The sequence below is a fragment of the Oncorhynchus mykiss genome, chromosome 3 (genome assembly GCF_013265735.2).
Source record: "Oncorhynchus mykiss isolate Arlee chromosome 3, USDA_OmykA_1.1, whole genome shotgun sequence".
Classification (NCBI taxonomy): domain Eukaryota; kingdom Metazoa; phylum Chordata; class Actinopteri; order Salmoniformes; family Salmonidae; genus Oncorhynchus; species Oncorhynchus mykiss.
This window is the reverse complement of record NC_048567.1, coordinates 39,193,865-39,214,358: the sequence shown is the minus strand read 5'-3', so window position 1 is coordinate 39,214,358 and position 20,494 is coordinate 39,193,865. Positions and strand designations below refer to the sequence as shown.

Below are 20,494 nucleotides of genomic sequence, written 5' to 3'. Positions count from 1 at the left end.
TCTGGTGGAGAGCAGACTGAAACAGGGTTTCCTCTAGGATTTTGCCTGTGCTTAGCTCCATTCCATTTATTTTTTATCCTGAAACATAACATGATGCAGCCACCACTATGCTTGAAAATATGGAGAGTGGTACTCAGTAATGTGTTGTATTGGATATGCCCCAAACATAACACTTTGTATTCAGGACTAAATGTTAATTGCTTTGCCACATTTTTTGCAGTATTACTTTTGTGCTTTGTTGCAAACAGGATGTTTTGGAATTGTTTTAATTCTGTACATGCTTCCTTCTTTTTGCTCTGTCAATTAGGTTAGTATTGTGGAGTGACTATCCATCCTCAGTTTTCTCCTATCACAGCCATTTAACTCAGTAACTCTTTTAAATTCACCATTGATTGACTGAGGGACCTTACAGATTATTGAATGTGTGGGGTAGAGAGATGAGGTAGTCATTCAAAAATAATGTTAAACAATATTATTGCAGACAGAGGGAGTCCATGTGACAGGTTAAACATGTTTTACTTCCAAATGTATTTAGTCTTGCCATAACAAAGGGTTGAATTGGCTTCAGACATTTCAGCTTTTCATTTTTAATTTATTTGTAAAAAATAAATGTTAAAACATATTTCCACTTTGACATTATGGGCCAGTGACAAAATAAATAAAATGTTAATCCATTTTAAATTCAGGCTGTAACACAACAAAATGTGGAGAAGGTCAAGGGGTGTGAATACTTTGTAAATGCACTGTATCCCTTCAAGCTGCGACTCATATGGCCCATATGAATGATCCATGGCCTCAGGCCTTGGTTCAGAACATAGAGATATTACAGTAACCCAATGAATGATGAGGTGTTATACAACATCCCTGGTTCAGTAGCAGCCATCCTTCCAACTGCCGTCTCTCAGGGCACTTAGCGCAGCCAGGCTCTTTGGGGGGGTCAATAGACTGCAAGAAAGTGAGAGGGGTCGAGAGAAAGAGTGAGAGATAGGGAGGGAGAGAGATATATTTATATAGAGAGAGATTCCAAGATAAATCACTCAGGATGAAATGGGAGAGTTGAGTTATACATTTAGACCCAATCGTATGAGGATATGTTGCACTGCTAATGAACGTGTTTTGTATTGGTAATGAAGTTCTTATGTAGGAACCCTTCATATAAAGTGTAACAACAACAACATTTTATAGAAATACTGCTTTTCCTCTCATACTTTTCTATTTAACATGACCCTCGATAAAGTACCCACATTCTTGAGGCTACAATAATCAGCTAAAGGTAAAATTATATAATATCATGGATAACATACAGTAGATAATCTATAATCATATTATTTTTTATAGCACGCTAATGTTAATTTTGAAAGTATAATAGACAGGCATCTTTTCCCCCTTAGTCCGAACGACCCTATTTACCTGTGTGTGGGCTGGGCAATCTTGCTGGGGCGGGGGGTGCCACCAGTCCCTGTGAAAGAGGCGGGTCGTGGTAAGGCACTTCGAGGGATGGAGGAGGGCTGGGGGACACCACTGGGGATGGTGACTTTGAGGGCCTTGGGTGCACTGCTGGGGATGTTGTGAAGAATGGCAGAGGTAGAGAGGGTGTTGGAGGAGGAGAAGGGACCCTGTTGGACTGTGGGGCTGACATAGGCTGTGGCCTTGACAGGGTGTCTGGGGGTTGTGTGGAAGTTTCCCACACTCTGGAATCGCTGGCTGAGCTGGGCGGTGGAGGGAACTGAAGGCAGAGGAAAAGGAAAGAGGGGTTAGTCAGTCATCAAACTATTCTAACCCAAGAATGTGGGGTGCAATGAGCTTAAATTAAATAGGCTTAAATAAACAGGTGATACTGGTTCCTTTTCTGTTAAGTCATTGTGTAAAGAATCAACATATTTTATACATAACACGTATCAAAAAAATAAAAACTCTGTAAGAGGAGGAGGAAAACAATAAATCAAAATAAAGGGCAAGACAGTGTGCAGGATTCCTGTACTGACACAACTGATGGTAAACCAAAATGGGAGGGATCTTACTGGAGGACTGAAGTCGTGCGAGCCCATTGGACGAGTCGAAGCTTTGGCTGTTCCGCATGGTTACTGGCAGGGAGGAGGGGCCAGATGAGTGATTGACAGGAGACACCAGGCTTGGAACAACACTGGGATCGCAATGCATGCTGGGAGCTCGGATCAGGTTGGGCATGCTTCTCCGCAGCTTGTCTACGTAACCATGGAGACACAATCAAATGTCCACAGTCAAAAGAGGGAAGTTAAAAATCCATTGCAATCAAACCGGGAAGACATGCATGAAACGTATTACTCTGCGTTTAGGCCAGTGTTCTTCAGTCCTGGTCCTGGAGATCAACAGGGTATACAGGCTTTAATTCCAGCTCAGTACCAACACAATTTAACCACTCAAGGCCTGATGATCAGCTGATCAGTTGAATTAGATGTGTTAGCATTGGGCCAGAACAAAAGCCTGCATACCCTGTGGGTCTACTAGGATGGAACACCCCAGCTCTAGACTGACCTGTGCTGGACCTGTATCCATATGTGTCCACGATGAGTCTGGAGGGTCCGGAGAATTGCTGCTGGTACTGGGACAACCCACTGAGGGAGTACTGAGGGGTGGAGGTGCTGCGTCTGCTGCACTCCCTGATACTGGAGATACTGGAGAAGGTGTGTGAGTGAGACAGGCTGCCCCACTGCATGGACCCAGTCCGGAGCAGCCGAGGCTGGGGCGGAGGGAGCTGGTTGTAGCCCTCCTCATCCTCCTCTTCCTCATCCAGGTCCATCTCGCTGCACCGGAGTGAGAAGCTGGAGCTGCGACGGCTGGCCGTGGTTGAAGACGTAGTGGCGTACTCCTGACGCAGGCCTGGTGAAGGGAGATATACAGTACCACCCAAAAGTTTGGACACACCTACTCATTCAAGGGTTTTCTTTATTTTCACTTTCATGTTCTTTGATAACAAACATGTATGCCATCTGTAAATATGAATACAATTGTTAAATGATGAGCCTAGATGATTTAGCCAGGGAAAACGATAGGAACCTTCCCTCTAGCCACGATTCACTGAGATAATGGATTAGCCGGACATGCCGAGAGATGAGTTCGGATTGGTCTGCCATGTAGCACGCTTCTGTCTATAACATGAGCTGGTCAGTATGTGTAGGTAATCCTTTCTAACGCAGCTCTTATTGAACGATATCAAGAAGAACTGCAAAACTGTTGCTAATACTCTCCACTTTCTGGCAGAGCGAGTTTTGAAATCAGTGGAATGCCCGCTGGAAGCAGTGTATGATAGCTAAGGCAAATATGCGGAGAGAGTCAAAAAGAGAACGCCTGTCTCCGGATTACTCTGTGTAGTAATATTATTTGCAACGCCGATCCAGTTGCATTGCTAGTTATAGCCTAATGTTAGCTAGCTATTTTACATTGAATCTTGTTGGTTAGCTTTCGCTACCTATAGATTCATGCAGGGTAGTAATTTTAAGATTTGGGATTATGGTTAATTGTTTATCTAGCTACATGTCTAAACAAAAGACTTCACTATGCAAGTAACCATTTCGCTGTACCGCTTACACATTCTGTATCCTGTGCATGTGACAAATAAACATTAATTTTAGTTGATATAGTGTGTGTTTACCATAGACTGTAATGTGAAGAACAACATGACCTGCACCAAAGTCAAATTAGGATATAACGTTAGGCCAGGGCTCTCCAACCCTCTTCCTGAAGAGCTACCGTCCTGTAGGTTTTCACTCCAACCTACCTAGCACACCTGATTCTAATAATTACCAGGTTGATAAGCTGAACCAGGTTAGTTACAACTGGGGTTGGAGTGAAAACCTACTGGATGGTAGCTCTCCAGGAACATGGTTGGAGACCCCTGACTTAGGCCAATGAGACAGTGTCCAAATTCTAAAATTCTCTGGTAGGATGCCTTGCTTTTATCTCATCACACTCACAACCTTAAGCTATTTTTTGTAATTAGCTCACCATTAACTTGTAAATAATGACCTTGTTGTGAGTTTATTTTCCTGTAATAATTAATACAAATTAGCTAAAGTTAAGACGCTGTCAGCTACAGTGCATTTCGGGAAGTATTCAGACTGCTTGACTTTTTCCACAATTTGTTTATTTTACTCCACAATTTATTTACATAAGTATTCAGACCGTTTGCTATGAGACTAGAAATTGTGCTCAGGTGCATCCTGTTTCCATTGATCATCCTTGAGATGTTTCTAGAACTTGATTGGAGTCTACACTGTGGTAAATTCAATTGATTGGACATGATTTGGAAAGGCACACACCTGTCTATATAAGGTCATACGGTCAACAGTGCATGTCAGAGTAAAAACCAAGCCATGAGGTCAAAGGAATTGTCCTTAGAGCTCCAGGACACGATTGTGTCGAGGTACAAAATCTGGGGAAGGGTACAAAAAACATTCTGCAGCAATGAAGGTCCCCAAGAACCCAGTGGCCTCTATCATTCTTAAATTGAAGTTTGAAATCACCAAGACTCTTCCTAGAGCTGGCCGCCCACTTAAACTGAGCAATCGGGGGAGAAGGGCCTTGGTCAGGGAGGTGACCAAGAAACCGATGGTCACCCGGAAAGAGCTCCAGAGTTCCTCTGTGGAGATGAGAGAACCTTCCAGAAGGACAACCATCTCTGCAGCACTCCGCCAATCAGGCCTTTATGGTAGAGTGGCCAGACGGAAGTCACTCCTCAGTAAAAGGCACATGACAGCCCGCTTGGAGTTTGCCAAAAGGCACATAAATGACTCTCAGACCATGTGAAACTGTCATGATAATTTAAATCCCAATGATAATAACTAACAATCATTAGCTCTGACAAATCCCTGTGGTTTGTAAGACCATGGGTATAATATTAATTAGTCAAAGACTCAGCTTATGCAAAAGGTTAGCACAGTTTATTCAGAGAACGTTCTAAAGTCAAGAATAGAAGGACATCCATTTTATAGCTGAGCACATACTTCCACAAAAACAGTAGATATCCTACGCACATACTATCCCACTACCCAGCCGGCAAAGATTAGGGGTGGCCGTGGGAATCACTCCCCGTCCTCCCTCAAGATAGGGAGACCCTGGGAAGTACTCTCAGTGACCCAGCTCAGCACTGAATCCTGCTCAGACAGTCTGTTTTTAAGACACTACAAATACATAAACATTAGCTATATTGTTTTACCCTAATTCTGACTAGAACTACACATTTTTTGATTATAATTTTATACAATATAATCAATTCCATACAATTATATGGTTTCAGGGTGGAATATTCTAATCATTCAATTAATAGAAACAAGATTCTCTGGTCTGATGAAACCAAGATGGAACTCTTTGGCCTGAATGCCAAGTGTCACGTCTGGAGGAAACCTGACACCATCCCTACGTTGAAGCATGGTGTTGGCAGCATCGTGATGTGGGTATGTTTTACAGCGGCAGGAACTGGGAGACTAGTCAGGATTGAGGGAAAGATGAACAGAGCTAAGTACAGAGAGATCCTTGAAGAAAACCTGCTCTAGAGCGCTCAGGACTTCAGACTGGGGCAAAGGTTCACCTTCCAACAGGACAATGACCTTAAACACACAGCCAAGACAGTTGCTTCGGGACAAGTCTCTGAATGTCCTCTGGCCCAGCCAGAGCCCAATCAAACATATCTGGAGAGACCTGAAAAAAGCTGTGCCGCGACGTTCCCCATCCATCCTGACAGAGCTTGAGAGGATCTGCAGAAAAAAATGGAAGAAACTCCCAAAATACAGGTGTGCCAAGCTTGTAGCGTCATACCCAAGAAGACTCAAGGCTGTAATCGCTGCCAAAGCTGCTTCAACAAAGTACTGAGTAAAGTCTGAAGACTTGTGTAATTATGATATCAGTTTTTTATTTGTAATACACTAGCAAAAGTTTCTAAACAACAGCTTTTACTTTGTCATTATGGGGTATTGTGTGTAGATTGATGAGAAAAAAAGTAAAAGGGTCTGAATACTTTCCAAATGCACTATTTATTATATGGTCATTATTGGAACTGGCTAGCCAGCTAACTTAACGTTAGCTAGCTAAAAAGCTAGAACATTGTTTAGAAAGTTGATTTTAGTTGCATGGTATGCTAGATTGACATACACTAAATTCATTTTTAACCAGGCTGCTGATGTCATGCAGCCTGTCGTTTTTGTGTTTATACTTTTTCATAATGACAACGACAAGGTTGATGTCGGACGACAATAGAATGCTCATGATGCAACAACTGTATACAAACATACACTACCATATTCTCTCTGTTTAGCACATGGCCTCACATGTGAATTCTTAAAGAGATGGGTGGGGCTTAGGGTGTGAATGATGCTGAATGGGAATAGCCAAAGAAGAGCTCTCCAGTAGGTGTACCAAAACATTCAAGGGTCATATTTTCAAAAGTGGGGTTGCAAATGTATCAACTTTCAAAGCAGAATTACTTTCCCATTGTTCCTCAACTGTAGTGTATGATATACCATTTTCTAGCTCTGAGTTTCTACTTTTATCCCATGTAAAAAAAAAAAATACATTTTGCTACATAAGACCAAATCAAGCCGGTCGGTCACATTTATGCTTCATGGTAGAACAATGAACCAAACATATTGTTAGCATATACAGCTACATATGTTCCTTCCACATCATCTAGTGTGTTTATAAGGTGTATCCAAAACAAAATGTTATTGAGTTTATTGTTCATTTCTCCTTGTACAATTCCCAACTGATAAAGATATTTATCATTACAAAAGCAGTAGAGTGTAATCTACTCACTCTCCTCCTGCAGTCGAGCCATGACCTGTACGTCTGTCATGTCCTGTAGTTTATAGCCCATAGATATAGTGTCATCCTCCAGCTCTGAAGTGCCCACCTCACTATCCATGGAAGACTGGGGGCTGACCGCAGCATGCTGCCGACTCACACCTGCAACTACAGAGGACACGGTAATGTATGCTAATGTCCGGTAATTAATAATAATATATTTATTTTATATAGTGCTTTTCATTCAAATGAGTATCTCAAAGATGCTATAAAAAACAAACAAACAGATATAGGGTTCTGGTGGTTGGATGATGGTCTTCCACAGCTTCAGATGGTAATGTATGGTAAAGCAATGTGTTGTTAAAGCTAATATATGAATTCACTGCAGCTCCTTTCCTTTTTCTGTAGTGTACTGAACACAATAGTTCAGTGCAAGAAGATGTGAATAAAAATATGAGGTGAATACAAATATTTTTGGAATAGTGTGATAAATTTGATATTGCTGTGGACTGAGGATGCTGCAGTACTGTTGGTGAATTAACATATTTCAGTGTGTTATTAATTTCAAGAACAACATGATCACTCATGGAATTATGGGTCTTCACCTCTTTTAACTCAGCAATGGTACATCATGCTTCATAACAGTGATGAGTCTTACTGTGGTAAACCGAGTTAAGGCTGCAGGAGCCCCTCCCTGGGAGAGTCTGCTGCTGTAGCAAGGGATGGCAGGATGCAGAAAAAGGAGCTGGAAAAAAGAAAGAGGAAATGGGTTCAAAATAGAGAGGGAGAGTCATAGAAAGCCTTGACACTATCCCAAATCAACCCCTAGCCCGTAGTCCTTAGGCACATTACATAGATTTGAAAGTATTGAAAGAAAAAAAGTATACCTAGCCAGCATCAAAGGTCAAGGTGGAACTATTACTATTTTGCTGACAGCAATCTAACCCTCTCAAAAATGCCTTCGGAAAGCATTCACACCCTTGACTTTTTCCACATTTTGTTGTGTTATAGCCTAAATAAAACATTTATTAAATTGAGATTTTGTGTCACTGATCTACACACAATATCCCATAATGACAAAGTGTTTACAAATTAATAAAAAATGAAAAGTTGAAATGGTTTGAGTCAATAAGTATTCAACCCCTTTGTTTTGGCAAGTCTAAATAAGTTCAGGAGTAAAAATATGCTTAACAAGTCACAAGTTGCATGTACTTACTCTGTGCAATAATAGTGTTTGACTTGATTTTTAAATGACTTCCCCATCTCTGTACCCAACACATACAATTATGGGTTTATTAACCTCCGCTGCCTGATAGTCTTTGTGCGGGATTATTTGCTGTGTTTGCTCTGTTAGGGGTGCGTGTTTTGCGCCACAGGTTTTTTTTTCTCACAGTCGTTGTATTGTTGGTATTGTATTAGGAGTAGAGGTTTGTCCTCCATGTGTTTCATGATTTTTCCCTATGTGTGGCGACTTCATTGGGGTGTGTTTCCCCACCTGTTGTTGTTGTGTTGGACAACACATCAGTGAGTACCACTAATCATAAAACAAATTCACCTTTCAGCAGGACAATTACCTAAAGCACAAGGCCCAATATACACTGGAGTTGCTTAACAAGATGTTATAGAAAGTTCCTGAGTGCCCTAGTTACAGTTTTGACTTAAATCGGCTTGAAAATCTATGGACAGCCTTGAAAAAGGTGTCTAGCAATGATCAACAACCAACTTGACTGAGCTGAATCCTTTTTAAAAGATTAATGGGCAAATATTTTACAATCCAGGTGTGCAAAGCTCTTAGTGACTTACCCAGAAAGACTCGCAGCTGTAATAGCTGCTGATTTTAACATATTGACTCACAGGGTTGAATACTTATCTAATCAAACTATATTAGCGTTTCATTTTCCATTAATAAAAAACTTTGACATTACAGAGTATTTTGTGTAAATCGTTAACAAAAAATGACAATTAAATCAACTCTGTAACATAACAAAATGTGAAAAATGTTGAGGGGTGTGAATACATTCTGAAGGGTTCAAGCCAGGGATCATAATTTGTAAATCATAAGTTTAATATACTTGAAATTATTTTATGATAAGTCCCAGACTTGTAAAATGAAATATGTATGATTAACAGTCCTAGAGTCATATGCGGTCACTGAATTTCTTACACATACAACAGACCATTTTTTCCTTCATGAGCATGGCCTTATTTCTATTACAGCATATTCCATTCACCCAGTTCAATGTAACAGCGATATGTTCAGGCTACATGATACTCAAAATTTCCCTATACCCATCATGAGATTGCTACAACCTAGACCTATGAATGAAAGTTTACAACGTAGGTGCACACAGGTCAAGGGAAAATTTGAGGCGACAGACAGTGACACATTCAATACAGCCTTGCACACTCTTCCATGCATCTAGCTGATCTAGGGTGTAATCATTAGTCCGACAGTTTCAAACGAGAGATTCTATTGGACAAATGTAACCCTGTTTCATTCTGTTTCCTTCAATTTAACACAGTTCACTTTCATAGCAGCCACGTTGTATTCCTTCTCACATCTATAAGCACTCCTCCTCTCACCTTTTCCCTTCACTTGTGGACTTCAATGAACAACACATCAACTTTCCAAGCCAAACCATATCAATACCGCTACACCCAGCCCACATCGTTGTCACCATATTAGCTAAGTAATATTATACTCAACATAGCTAATAGAACACGTTAGTAAACCCGCTACATTCATGCTGTAACGTTATAGTGTACAATGAGTAAGAACTTTAGCTCTTACACCGGCAGGCCCCGGTGTCAAAAAATGTGTAAAACCAAAAGCTTACCTTGACTTCAAATCAAATGAAATTATATTGGTCACAAACACATACAGTTGAAGTTGGAAGTTTACATACACTTAGGTTGGAGTCATTAAAACTTGTTTTTCAACCACTCCACAAACTATAGTTTTGGCAAGTCGGTTAAGACAACTACTTTGTTTACAGACAGGTATTATAGACAGATTATTTCACTTATAATTCACTGTATCACAATTCCAGTGGGTCAGAGTTTACATACACTAAGTTGACTGTGCCTTTAAACAGCTTGGAAAATTCCAGAAAATTATGTAATGGCTTTAAAAGCTTCTGAAAGGCTAATTGACATCATTTGAGTCAATTGGAGGTGTACCTGTGGATGTATGTCAAGGCCTACCAGTGCCTCAGTGCCTCTTTGTAGACCTCCACAAGTCTGGTTCACCCTTGGGAGCAATTTCCAAATGCCAGAAGGTACCACGTTCATCTGTACAAACAATAGTACGCAAGTATAAACACCATGGGACCACGCAGTCGTCATACCGCTCAGTAAGGAGACGCGTTCTGTCTCCTAGAGAGACAAAGTGCGGAAAATTGTGTGAAAAGTGCAAATCAATCCTAGAACAACAGCAAAGGACCTTGTGAAGATGCTGGAGGAGACAGGTACAAAAGTATCTATATCCACAGTAAAACGGTCCTATACCGCTCAGCAAGGAAGAAGCCACTGCTCCAATACATATGAAATGAGTAAAGCAGTATTTAGCATTGTTAAAGTGACTAGTGTTCCATTTTTAAAGTGACCAGTTTTTCCATGTCTGGGTATATAGGGCAGCAGCCTCTAAGGTGCAGGGTTGAGTAACCGGGTGGTATCCAGCTAGTGATGGCTATTTAACAGTCTGATGGCCTTGAGATAGAAGCTGTTTTTCAGTCTCAGTCTTTTTGGCCTTCCTGTAACATCAGGTGCTGTAGGTGTCCTGGAGGGCAGGCAGTGCGCCCCCGGTGATGCGTTGGGCAAACCACACCACCCTCTGGAGAGCTCTGCGGTTGCTGGCGGTGCAGTTGCCGTACCAGGCCGTTATACTGCCTGACAAGATGCTCCCAATTATGCATCTGTAAAAATTTATGAGGGTCTAATGGGCCGAGACAAATGTCTTCAGCCTCCTGAGATTGAAAAGGTGCTGTTGCGCCTTCTACACCACTCTTTCTGTGTGGGGGGACCCTTTCAGATTGTCCGTGATGTGTATGCCGAGGAACTGAAGCTTTTCACCTTCTCCACTGTGTTTCCTGAAGTCCAATACAGCTCCTTCATTTTGATGACGTTGAGGGAGAGGTTATTTTCCTGGCACCACTCCTCCAGGGCCTTCACCTCCTCCCTGTAGGCTGTCTGGTCATTGTTGGTAATTAGGCCTACTACTGTTGTGTCGTCTGCAAACTTTATGATTGAATTGGAGGCGTGCGTAGCAACGCAGTCATGGGTGAACAAGAGGGGGCTGAGCACACAACCTTGTGGGCCCCTGTGTTGAGGATCAGTGAAGTGGGGGTGTTTTTTCCTACTTTCACCACCTGGTGGCAGCCCAGGACCCAGTTGCACAGGGCGGGGTTCAGACCCAGGGTCCCAACCTTAATGACGAGCTTGGAGGGTACTATGGTGTTGAAGGCTGAGCTATAGTCAATGAATAGCATTCTTACATAGCGATTCCTCTTGTCCAGATGGGATTGAGCAGTGCGATGGTGATTGAACCGTTTGTGGATCTATTGGGCGTTATGCATATTGAAGTGGGTCTAGGGTGTCAGGAAAGGTGATATGATCCTTAACTAGCCTCTCAAAGCACTCCATGATAACAGAAGTGAGTGCTACAGGGCAATAGTAATTTAGTTCAGATACCTTCACTATCTTGGGAACAGGAACAATGGTGGACATCTTGAAGCAAGTGGGGACAACAGACTGGGATAACGAGAGGTTGAATATGTCCGTAAACACTCCAGCAAGCTGGTCTGCGCATGCTCTGAGTACGCAGCTAGCGATGCCGTCTAGGCCTGCAGCCTTGCTAGGGTTAACACGCTTAAAAGTCTTACTCACGTTGGCCACGGAGAACAAGAGCCCACAGTCCTTGGGAGCGATCCGCATCCGTGGCACTGTGTTATCCTCAAAGCTGGCGAAGGTGTTTAGCTTGTCCGGGAGCAAGACGTTGGAGTCCTCAACGTGGCTGGTTCTCCCTTTGTAATCCCTGATTGTCTGTAGACCATGCCAGATAGTCTTTTGTCTGAGCTGTTGAATTGCGACTCCATTTTATCTCTGTACTGACGTTTTCCCTGTTTGATCTCCTTACGGAGGGAATAACTACACTGTTTGTATTCAACCATATTCCCAGTCACCTTGCCATGGTTAAATGCGGTGGTTCTCACTTTCAGTTTTGTGCGAATGCAACCATCTACCCACGGTTTCTGGTTTGGATAGGTTTTAACAGTCCCAGTGGGAACTCATCCCCTATACACTTCTTGATGAACTCAGTCACCGTGTCTGTGTATACATCAATGTTATTTTCAGAGGCTACCCAGAACATGTTGAATAGACCTTAGCATGGGTACTTCCTGTGTAATGGTGTATGCTGCAAGTCGGGAAGCAAGTTCAGGGAGTGAAAACATTTAATTAATAAATTAAACAAACAGTGCACCGACATGCTACAGATACAGAAACACATACAATGATGACTGGAGTGACAAATATAGGGCAGGTAATCAAGGAGGTAATGGAGTTCAGGTGAGTGTCATAATGCACAATTAAGCTTAAGATGGTGACAGGTGTGGGCCATGATGAGCAGACTGGTGGCCTAGAGGACGGAGAGGGAGCACACATGACACCCTGTTTGAGTTTCTTCCTATAGGGAGGGAGGAGCAAAATGTAGTTATGAGCTGATTTGCCAAAGGGAGAGCGGGGAAGGGCCTTGTAGGCATCCTGGAAGGGGGAGTAACAGTGGTCGAGCATTTTAGCAGTGTGAGTTCACACCATGAGTGAGTGAGTTAGTGAGTGAGTCATGCACAAGTGAGTGACTTACTGTAAGGTGTGAATAAGGAAATTAGAACTACATGAGATAAATAAAATACACATTTATGGACAAACGATCAATCAAATGTTCACCACTCTGTCTATTCTGGTTGGATAGTGGTGAGAAAATTAAGTGTGTCAGTTCATGTTGTAGGTTTTGATAGTGCTGGCCATGCAGTGCAGGATATGTTACCTGTGGACTCTGTGGTTAGCACAGCAGGTTTAGTGTAAGGCAGGATGGGGCAGCTGCGGGGAGAGATCCACTCTGTGATGGAGCTGTAAGGACGGACAGAGGACACCAGACCCGAGTTGCTGATGCTTCTCCTCCACTTGCCTGGGGAGAAGAGCACATGGAGGGGGAGGTTAGATTGAAATACTTAGACTGACAAATAAGAACACACACACACATACACTCTGAGCACATTTTCAATTGACTGAGCACAACAAACCAATTCACAAAGTCACTTGTTCACTGCACCAAATCACCCTTTTCAAGTATTCTGCAAAATGCGTATTCATAATACTTTTGACATGTTTTAATCTTAAAGTGTCTAGTTTTTATTATTATATATTTTTACATCATAAATGCATCAATTGACATCAATTTATGTTGGGAGGTCAAATCATACATGGATGTGGCTGTAAATATTACATTATCATCCTTTATGTTCCATAGGACAAAGTGGATATAGTCAGTGAATTACAGTGTACTGCACAATGCACATCTGAAAAACCTGGATTGTATAATATTCTACTCATCAAAACATAAAACTGATACATTTTGTCAAGTAGAGAGAAGTGATACAGTATCAGTTGACAAGTCACATAGAAAAGGTGATTTTGTACAATGTTGCATAGGGCACCACTGTGCTTCAAAAATATGTTTTTTTCTGTAATCTACTGCTTTACAATACCCACACAATACACCATTTATGATTGTTTATTCTATGAATGTACTGTGTGAGGATAGTGGAACTCTAAGACTGACATATTTAATAAAACATTTTAAAATAATCTAGTTATAGCCAAATACTGTATGGAAAATTATATTTTCCATCTACTATTCCTCTTCACTTAAAAAATTACAGTTTTAAAAAATTATATATTTAATTTTTTACTATTGATTTAAATGTTAAAGTAAACGGTGAGTCTATCATTATCTGATGCATTGGTGGCTAAACAAAATGTTGTCAAGGTACTGTATTTCACATAAAGTGTTGTTCAACTCCAATGAAAGCTCAATCAAAGATTATGAACATACAAGTGTTATCGGTTTTGAGTTTTGTACAAAGAGATTTGAAAATATCTGAAAATTGTGCTAAAGTGATTGAAAAACACTATTTCAGATTGTAAAAACTATTGTGTAAAATCTCTGCTTGGACAGGGAGGGCTTTAACTACCAGATGAGCTTTGCAGCTGCAGCTTGTTGGTTCATGGATATTTACAGTGCCTTGCGAAAGTATTCGGCCCCCTTGAACTTTGTGACCTTTTGCCACATTTCAGGCTTCAAACATAAAGATATAAAACTGTATTTTTTTGTGAAGAATCAACAACAAGTGGGACACAATCATGAAGTGGAACGACATTTATTGGATATTTCAAACTTTTTTAACAAATCAAAAACTGAAAAACTGGGCGTGCAAAATTATTCAGCCCCTTTACTTTCAGTGCAGCAAACTCTCTCCAGAAGTTCAGTGAGGATCTCTGAATGATCCAATGTTGACCTAAATGACTAATGATGATAAATACAATCCACCTGTGTGTAATCAAGTCTCCGTATAAATGCACCTGCACTGTGATAGTCTCAGAGGTCCGTCAAAAGCGCAGAGAGCATCATGAAGAACAAGGAACACACCAGGCAGGTCCGAGATACTGTTGTGAAGAAGTTTAAAGCTGGATTTGGATACAAAAATATTTCCCAAGCTTTAAACATCCCAAGGAGCACTGTGCAAGCGATAATATTGAAATGGAAGGAGTATCAGACCACTGCAAATCTACCAAGACCTGGCCGTCCCTCTAAACTTTCAGCTCATACAAGGAGAAGACTGATCAGAGATGCAGAAAAGAGGCCCATGATCACTCTGGATGAACTGCAGAGATCTACAGCTGAGGTGGGAGACTCTGTCCATAGGACAACAATCAGTCGTATATTGCACAAATCTGGCCTTTATGGAAGAGTGGCAAGAAGAAAGCCATTTCTTAAAGATATCCATAAAAAGTGTCGTTTAAAGTTTGCCACAAGCCACCTGGGAGACACACCAAACATGTGGAAGAAGGTGCTCTGGTCAGATGAAACCAACATTGAACTTTTTGGCAACAATGCAAAACGTTATGTTTGGCGTAAAAGCAACACAGCTGAACACACCATCCCCACTGTCAAACATTGTGGTGGCAGCATCATGGTTTGGGCCTGCTTTTCCTCAGCAGGGACAGGGAAGATGGTTAAAATTGATGGGAAGATGGATGGAGCCAAATACAGGACCATTCTGGAAGAAAACCTGATGGAGTCTGCAAAAGACCTGAGACTGGGACGGAGATTTGTCTTCCAACAAGACAACGATCCAATACATAAAGCAAAATCTACAATGGAATGGTTCAAAAATAAACATATCCAGGTGTTAGAATGGCCAAGTCAAAGTCCAGACCTGAATCCAATCGAGAATCTGTGGAAAGAACTGAAAACTGCTGTTCACAAATGCTCTCCATCCAACCTCACTGAGCTCGAGCTGTTTTGCAAGGAGGAATGGGAAAAAATGTCAGTCTCTCGATGTGCAAAACTGATAGAGACATACCCCAAGCGACTTACAGCTGTAATCGCAGCAAAAGGTGGCGCTACAAAGTATTAACTTAAGGGGGCTGAATAATTTTGCACGCCCAATTTTTCAGTTTTTGATTTGTTAAAAAAGTTTGAAATATCCAATAAATGTCGTTCCACTTCATGATTGTGTCCCACTTGTTGTTGATTCTTCACAAAAAAATACAGTTTTATATCTTTATGTTTGAAGCCTGAAATGTGGCAAAAGGTCGCAAAGTTCAAGGGGGCCGAATACTTTCGCAAGGCACTGTAGGGGGAATAATTAGGGATTGAACCATGTAAAATCCACAGCAAAAAAAACGAAGTGTGCTCCCTTCAACATCCCTAGTGTACTGGCTGGAACACATAGTGATTTATAGATATGAAAATGTGTGGAGGCTCTGTGTGCACATACATTAAACTGAGTTTATTCCCAGCCGCGTTTGAAATGACACCCTTTTCCCTATATAGTACACTGTTTTTGAGCATAATGAAGTAGACTGTATAGGGAATAGGGTGCCATTTCCTACGCAACCCCAGTTATTGGTAGGCAGCAAGGCACCTGACAGGGAGAGAGAGCAGTGCATTAGCATTTAGCGTACTTCACACACAATTAGCCTTACCACTACTGGGTAAAATTAGCAATTCGCTTTTGTCTTCTTGGGGTCCAAACCAGATTAAGGCAAATATTTTTTTCACACAACACATTATTACACCACTACTCTACAACGACATATCTACAATACAAAATGTATAATACCACAATACAACAATGTTACAAAATTACAATGTACGTGTGTGTAGCGTGCGTGTGTGAGTGTGTGTTGCGTATGCATGTGCGTGTCTTTTCACAGCCCGCGTTATCCGTTTTTAAAATCAGATTTTACTACTCACTTGTGTTACTTGATGTGGAATAGAGTTCCATGTAGTCATGGCACTATGTAGTACTGTGCGTTTCCCAGAGTTCTGTTCTGGACTTGGGGACTGTGAAGAGACACCTGGTGGAATGTCTTGTGGGGTATGCATGGGTGTCTGAGCTGTGTGCTAGTTGATTGAACAGACAGCTCCTTGCTTTCAACATTAGTAGTGATGCAATCAATTTCTGCTCTACTTTGATCCAGGAGAGATTGACATGCATGCTATTTATGTTAGCTCTTCGTGTACACTGAAGGCCCAGCCGTGCTGCTCTGGTCTGGGCCGACTGTAATTTGCCTATGTCACTCTTTGTGGAACTTGACCATATGACTGGGCAGTTGTCCAGGTGCGATAAAATTAGGGCCTGTAGGACTTGTTTTGTTGATAGCGATGTCAATAAAGCAGAGTAAGGCTTTATTATAGACAGACCTCTCTGCCATTTTAACTACCGTTGCATCAATATGTTCTGACCATGACAGTTTACAATCCAGGGTTACACCTAGCAGTTTAGTCTCCTCAACTACCTCATACAATGTTTTTTGTTTTTTAAATATTTAGCTTATTTCTTGCCACCCATTCTAAAACTGACTGTAGCTCTTTGTTAAGTGGTGCAGTGATTACACTTGCTGTGGTAGCTGATGTGTATAATGTTGAGTCATCAGCATACATGGACTAAAATACTTTACTCTCAGTGCCAGTGGCAGGTCATTACTGAAAAAAAGGGGCCTAAGCAGCTGCTCTGGGGTATGCCCTACCTGGTCTATGTTGGAGTGGCTTCCAATAAAGAACACCCTCTGTGTTTGGTTAGACAGGTAATTCTCAATTCACGATATAGCAGAGGATATAAAGCCATAACATAGATTTTTTTCAGCAGCAGACTATGATCGACAATGTCAAAAGCTGAACTGAACTCACAGCTACCTATATGAACAACAGTTAACTGAGACCAGAGGAACAAAGCTGTATTCATGACGTACAGACAGAGAGCCAACCTTTCCTGAATCCATTCTTTGAAAGCAGAGAGAAGGACTTTGAACATACATACACATCCCTTTGGAGACACACTGCAGAGGTGACTGGACAGAGCCACACCAACTAACTGATACAGAATGTATTGATCCCAAACAATCTTCAGAATAACAAGATTAAACTACACACACTGTAGCAAAGCACATGTGCTGTCTGATGCCGTATTAGTGAACCACTCTGTTTCAGTAGCAGGTAGATTGAAGTATTTTTCAATCGCTTTGGTGCTATTTTCACAAGTATGTGTTGAATTTTCAAAATTTTTAGTAATAAACTCCAAACTGTTAACACTTGTAATGCAGCAAGTCTAATACTCAAAATCGTTTTATTGTGCATTCATTTAGTTTGGAGACATCTTTCACCATACAACCATTGATCCAAAATAAAAGTTTACTGTGAAATACCATGCGAACATTGATTTAACCTTTCTAGCGCTGTTACGGTTTTCTTCTGTTGAAAGAGAGGAGGACCAAAATGCAGCGTGGTTATTCATAAACATCTTTAATAAAATATGAAAAATACAAACAATATACAAAACAAGAAACGTGAAAAACCGAAACATATGCCCTATCTGGTGCAACAAACACAGAAACAGGAACAATCACCGACAAAATACTCAAAGAATATGGCTGCCTAAATATGGTTCCCAATCAGAGACAACGATAAACACCTGCCTCTGATTGAGAACTACTCTTGGCAACCATAGACTTACCTAGACTACTTCACTAACCACAATCCCATAACCTACAAAAAAAACTAGACAACACACCACATAAATACCCATGTCACACCCTGGTCTGACCAAAATAATAAAAAATACTAAGGCCAGGGCGTGACAGTACCCCCCCCCCCCCCCCCCCCCAAAGGTGCGGCAAACCTAAACCCATAGGGGAGGGTCTGGGTGGGCGTCTGTCCACGGTGGCGGCTCTGGACGTGGACCTCACTCCAACATAGTCTTAGTCCGCTTACTCCGCGTCCTTAGATTGGCGACCCTCGCCGCCGACCTTGGCCTAGTAACCCTAACAAAGGGCCCCACTGGACTGAGGGGCAGCTCCGGACTGAGGGATAGCTCGGGACTCCAACTCGACTCTGGCGGCTCATGACAGGCGGGAGACTCTGGCGGCTCATGACAGGCGGGAGACTCTGGCGGCTCATGACAGGCGGGAGACTCTGGCGGCTCATGACAGGCGGGAGACTCTGGCGGCTCATGACAGGCGGGAGACTCTGGCGGCTCATGACAGGCGGGAGACTCCGGCGGCGCTGGACAGGCGGGAGACTCCGGCGGCGCTGGACAGGCGGGAGACTCCGGCGGCGCTGGACAGGCGGGAGACTCCGGCGGCGCTGGACAGGCGGGAGACTCCGGCAGCGCTGGACAGGCGGGAGACTCCGGCGGCGCTGGACAGGCGGGAGACTCCGGCAGCGCTGGACAGGCAGGAGACTCCTGCAGAGTTGGAGAGGAGAAAAGCTCAGGCAGCGCTGGACAGGCGGGAGACTCCGGCAGCGCTGGAGAGGAGGAAGGCTCTGGCAGTGCTGTACAGGCGGGAGACTCTGGCAGCGCTGGAGAGGAGGAAGGCTCTGGCAGCGCTGGACAGGCGAAGCGCACTGTAGGCCTGGTGCGTGGTGCTGGCACTGGTGGTACTGGGCCGAGGACACGCACAGGAAGCCTGGTGCGGGGAGCTGCCACCGGAGGGCTGGTGCGTGGAGGTGGTACTGGGTAGACCGGACCGTGCAGGCGCACTGGAGCTCTTGAGCACCGAGCCTGCCCAACCTTACCTGGTTGAATGCTCCCGGTCGCCCTGCCAGTGCGGCGAGGTGGAATAGCCCGCACTGGGCTATGCAGGCGAACCGGGGACACCGTGCGCAAGGCTGGTGCCATGTAAGCCGGCCCAAGGAGACGCACTGGAGACCAGATGCGTAGAGCCGGCTTCATGACACTTGGCTCGATGCCCACTCTAGCCCGGCCGATACGCGGAGCTGGTATGTACCGCACCGGGCTATGCACCCGCACTGGGGACACCGTGCGCTCCACAGCGTAACAAGGTGCCTGCCCGGTCTCTCTAGCCCCCCGGTAAGCACAGGAAGTTGCCGCAGGTCTCCTACCTGGCTTCGCCATACTCCCTGTGTGCCCCCTCCCAATACATTTTTGGGGCTGACTCTCGGGCCGACGTGATCGTCTCTCCAACTCCATTCTCCTATAACCCTCCTCGCACTGCTCCAGCAAATTCCAGGCGGGCTCCGGCACTCTCCCTGGGTCGACCGCCCACCTGTCTATTTCCTCCCAAGTCGTATAGTCCATACTTCGCTGCTCCTGCTGCCGCTGCCTGTCACCACGCCGCTTGGTCCTGTTGTGGTGGGTGATTCTGTTACGGTTTTCTTCTGTTGAAAGAGAGGAGGACCAAAATGCAGTGTGGTTATTCATAAACATCTTTAATAAAAGATGAAAAATACGAACAATATACAAAACAAGAAAGGTGAAAAACCGAAACAGCCCTATCTGGTGCAACAAACACAGAGACAGGAACAATCACCCACGAAATACTCAAAGAATATGGCTGCCTAAATATGGTTCCCAATCAGAGACAACGATAAACACCTGCCTCTGATTGAGAACCACTCTAGGCAACCATAGACTTACCTAGACTACTTCACTAACCACAATCCCATAACCTACAAAAAAACCCTAGACAAAACACACCACATAAATACCCATGTCACACCCTGGCCTGACCAAAATAATAAAGAAAACACAAAATACTAAGGCCAGGGCGTGACAAGCGCAGGCGTTCTGCTAGCAGAACCCCTCGACAACATTCCGCTGCGTGCGAAATTCAGAGTGCTAAATTTTTTTTTTTAAATTGAAATATATAACTTTCCCACATTAACAAGTCCAATACAGCAAATGAAAGATAAACATCGTGTTAATCTACCCATCGTGTCTGATTTCAAAAATGCATTACAGCGAAAGCACAAAATATGATTATGTTAGGTCATAGCCAAGTCAAAAAAACACAGCCATATTTCCAGCCAAAGATAGGAGTCACAAAAAGCAGAAATATAGATAAAATGAATCACTAGCCTTTGATGATCTTCATCAGATGACACTCATAGGACATCATGTTACGCAATACATGTATG

At 43.0% G+C, this 20,494-nt stretch overlaps 1 protein-coding gene across 1 annotated transcript in view; it reads right to left on the bottom strand.

Moving 5' to 3' along the window:
- Positions 1 to 254: 254 nt before the first annotated feature.
- The window catches only part of LOC110519950 (SLAIN motif-containing protein 1), a 42,208-nt gene continuing 21,968 nt past the window's right edge, over positions 255 to 20,494 (bottom strand). Inside the window, exons 3-9 of the mRNA XM_021596859.2 lie at positions 12,818 to 12,958; positions 7,433 to 7,519; positions 6,787 to 6,942; positions 2,515 to 2,859; positions 2,022 to 2,204; positions 1,411 to 1,726; positions 255 to 945 (exon numbers count right to left, since the gene is read on the bottom strand). Of these exons, the coding sequence (XP_021452534.2) occupies positions 870 to 945; positions 1,411 to 1,726; positions 2,022 to 2,204; positions 2,515 to 2,859; positions 6,787 to 6,942; positions 7,433 to 7,519; positions 12,818 to 12,958 (1,304 nt within the window). The 3' untranslated portion in view covers positions 255 to 869. The remainder of the gene's footprint in view (positions 946 to 1,410; positions 1,727 to 2,021; positions 2,205 to 2,514; positions 2,860 to 6,786; positions 6,943 to 7,432; positions 7,520 to 12,817; positions 12,959 to 20,494) is intronic.